The sequence below is a fragment of the Branchiostoma lanceolatum genome, chromosome 6 (assembly GCF_035083965.1).
Source record: "Branchiostoma lanceolatum isolate klBraLanc5 chromosome 6, klBraLanc5.hap2, whole genome shotgun sequence".
Taxonomy (NCBI): domain Eukaryota; kingdom Metazoa; phylum Chordata; class Leptocardii; order Amphioxiformes; family Branchiostomatidae; genus Branchiostoma; species Branchiostoma lanceolatum.
In genome coordinates this window covers 18,672,678-18,676,168 of record NC_089727.1, presented here as the reverse complement: position 1 = coordinate 18,676,168, position 3,491 = coordinate 18,672,678, and the positions used below count along the sequence as shown (strand labels likewise).

Genomic DNA, 3,491 nt, shown 5'->3' with positions numbered 1-3,491 from the left:
TCAGCCCATGGGACAACTGGGCATCAGAACATTCCATAGTTGGTCCGTACTGAATGTTGTAGTTAGTGATGACTCCATTTATCACAGCCGGCTGCTGCCACGTTAGAGTAACGGAGTGGTGGGAAGTGGAAGGGGCTTGTAGATTTAAAGGAGGCCCCGAAGCTATAGAGGGTGTACAGAGGAAAGTGTAATTCTACTAACAAAAATGTCATTCACGTCTTCAAGTCAAACAGCCATCTTTACTTAACAATCAATGATTACAGTTCATTCAGAGATATCACTGCTGAATGTAATGGTCAGGTTTATAAGATGGCTACAGAGAACCTGTAAACAAATGATTGATTCCGTTATGTCCAAAACGTTTTTTTATACAGACATGGAGAGGATGTGTATTGTAAAACTTGGCACGGACGAGGAATAAGGAAGATCATGTAAAATTCGCACACTTAAGTTGATATGCACAATAGTCATAGAAGTAGCATAATGATGATTGGGTTGTTAATGGGGTTATTGCTAAGTTATAGTACTCTATCCCAACTCACTCAGGCGAAACTCCGGGAAAAGGTTAAGGTATGGGCAAAAAGTCCGGAGTGTCGCCTGAAGGAGTAATGCTCGGTCTAAGGACCATGAGAAAAAGGGCGGGTGGGCGGGTCAGTTTCCGAAGACCTTCCAGTCTCCTCCCCCCCCCCCCCTCTCCGTCACTGCCTTTCCCTTTAATGTCGCTGTCCCTCCCGCGCCCCTGCCTACCAGCGTAGGTCAAAAGAGGGGGAAATGCGTCTTTCTGATGCTTATATAGGATTTTGCTGAGTTGGGAATGTTCAGGTGTGTCGTGAGGTCACGTGGACTGCTCCCGACCAGGTGTCGCCTCTCTGGGACGCGAAACCAGGTCAGGACCGTCCACGCACCTCACTTAGAATAGTACTCTATCCCAACTCACTCAGGCGAAACTCCGGGAAAAGGTTAAGGTATGGGCAAAAAGTCCTTCGTGGTCCACCTACGCATTCTTGCTTCCGGTCCCGTTCCCCAACCTCATCTCCCTGCCCTGCTTCTAACTCTCCCGCCCATACCTCACTCTTTCGCCCACACCTCACTCTTTTGCCCATACCTGACCATCCGCCGAGGTCCAAAATATTTCCCGTCTCCTTTTTATCGCTCACACTCTCCCCAAAGAAGAAAGACGAAACCTGTTTCAGGCTCACAGCCAGAATTTAATGGTCAAAACAACAAACTACAACAAGTTAACCTTTACTCTAGCAATTCTGAAACGTCGCCCTTCCCCTCCTGTTACATGCGAACCCTAAGTACTTTACAGTGTCTTAGCTACCGGTAAGAAACCCTCTGTGTTATCCCATGCCCTATACTGGTTCGCTACTGCTCCCGCCGTGCCTTCATCTGCCGCCTTAGCTAGGACGGAGGCAGGGCTGTTATGCCGCAACACCTTACCTAACTGCATGTAGTGCGAGGCCGTCGCCCGCCCCTTCCAACCCACATGCGCCATTACCCCTTCTAATTCCACCCCTGACATCGCCAAAGTGATAGCCGCACCGGCGCGGAAACTGTGAATCGTCTCGCCCGCATCCTCATCCAACTGTCGGAGATAGGTTTTTAACCTAGCACCGGCCGCTGCGGCTGAGAACGGGTTTGGACTTACACAGTCCCCCACTGTGGTTCTGAATAAATAACCACCCGATAGGTTCACCCCCATTTCTCCACAACCCGTCCAGTACCTATTAAGACCCTCTACGGGGCACAGCAGCTTATCGTTACAGGACTTCACACCTACCAGCTTACTTTCCCCCCCCCTCAACGTTTTGCCAAACGTATGATTCAGGAGCACGAACTCCCCCCCTACATGCTTATACACAGAGTTAGCCTTAGTCAAAGACAAATCATTCGCCCGAGAACCCGCAAAGAAAAGGATCTTTATGAACGCCTGGTCTCTAAGCAACGTGAAATACCTGATAGCAGACAACCCCTCGACCTTCAACTGTTCCTCCACTAAGGATGCCAAGTTCCTCAATTTATCCACAAACAACGGAACTGCCTGCTTGGGGCAACGTCCTGCTCTGGCCTGTTCTTCTGAAACCGCCTTCTTATAGTCTCCCACCTTCTTTGCCGCTGCCGGATTCCCCATGCCCAACTTGTCCTCCCAGACACCGGCTCTACCTGATCTCTCGAAAACGGCCCTCAACTTCCCAATCAAAGAGTCAACTGTCCCTGCTGCCAACCGTCGCGGACACGGGCAGCCAGAGGCCCCTGGGATACCCGGACAGTCCGCGTCATGCACCACCGTTTTACCCGCGCGGTCTTTCCAGATGAGGAACCCTATGACGTCGTCGGGGGTGGCCGACATCACATCCCTACAGTTAGGGGCGGTGGCCAAGAAGCCGAAGAGCTCTTTTTCTAACTGACTCTTCTGTTTCTCATACTGAGAACTGGCACGCTGCCCCAACAACTGTTGCCTGCGGGCTTCGATGGCATCCCAGTCTACCAATGGCAACTTGGCGGAGGGCGGCTGATCCCGCGTTCTTCTAGCGTATCCACATCTCTGGCAAAACCGGAAATCACAATCATTGGAGTATTGACATTCCGGGCACGCCACCGCTGGCATCCACAATCTCGGCACAGGAGGTAGGGACTGTAACCGCCAGAACAATAAATAAATACAATAAAAATTCTATAAAAAAAATGAATATATAAATAAACAAAATAGAATAAATAACTCACTAGACAAACAACTTAACTAAAACAAATAACTAAGAAAATAAATGAAAATACAATAAATAAATAAATAGAGAAATAACCACTAAACGAAACCTTTGGACGTATCCCCTAACCCGAGAACCCCCCTCCCCCCGAAACTTACTGTAAGTCGCCTAAGCTCACTTTCATACCACACAACCTTACCTATGAGGGATGGAGACACACACAAAAAACAGGCGACAAAGAGCAAATAATATCCTCGTTCTTTAATTCAAAACCTTTCCGCCTTAATCTACTTCCAAACCACAGACCAGGATCCTTTAGTCTGTATACCACCGTCTTGAACTAATCCAGTACTACAAACAATGCGCTCACACTAAACCCTCAATGGATCTACCCTGTGCCTATCTTAGGCTATGTAACTGACATAACCACATTTCAACAACAGTTCTTCCGCCTACCTGCACCACCCCTCGCCCGACCGTGTGTGCAGCCTAGCCAAGACTTAACTAGTGAAAGCACCGGATATCGTGCGCCCATAAGCTCCAGGGCAGCGGTTTCGCCGGAACGAAACCTTGAGGCGAAGGGTAAAGGATGACGCCCACTGTGCCCTCCCTACCCAGAAGGACCCTGGCGCCCGACAGAGACTCCAAGACTGGCCGCCAAACTTTCGCCGGAACGAATTCCGGGACCACTAAGGTGCACTGAAACTTGCACTTCTTGAGGAACGCCAGTACCGAAGCTATCAGACAAATGGGTGGGAAGAGATACCCTTTACGGCCGTGAAA

At 49.5% G+C, this 3,491-nt stretch overlaps 1 protein-coding gene across 1 annotated transcript; it reads right to left on the bottom strand.

Annotated features, from left to right (window-relative positions):
* Positions 1-1,187: 1,187 nt before the first annotated feature.
* Positions 1,188-2,680, bottom strand: LOC136437446 (uncharacterized). Its single transcript, XM_066432064.1, has one exon. The coding sequence runs from the start codon at positions 2,609-2,611 to the stop codon at positions 1,307-1,309; it is 1,305 nt and encodes a 434-aa protein (XP_066288161.1). The 5' UTR covers positions 2,612-2,680; the 3' UTR covers positions 1,188-1,306.
* Positions 2,681-3,491: the final 811 nt, after the last annotated feature.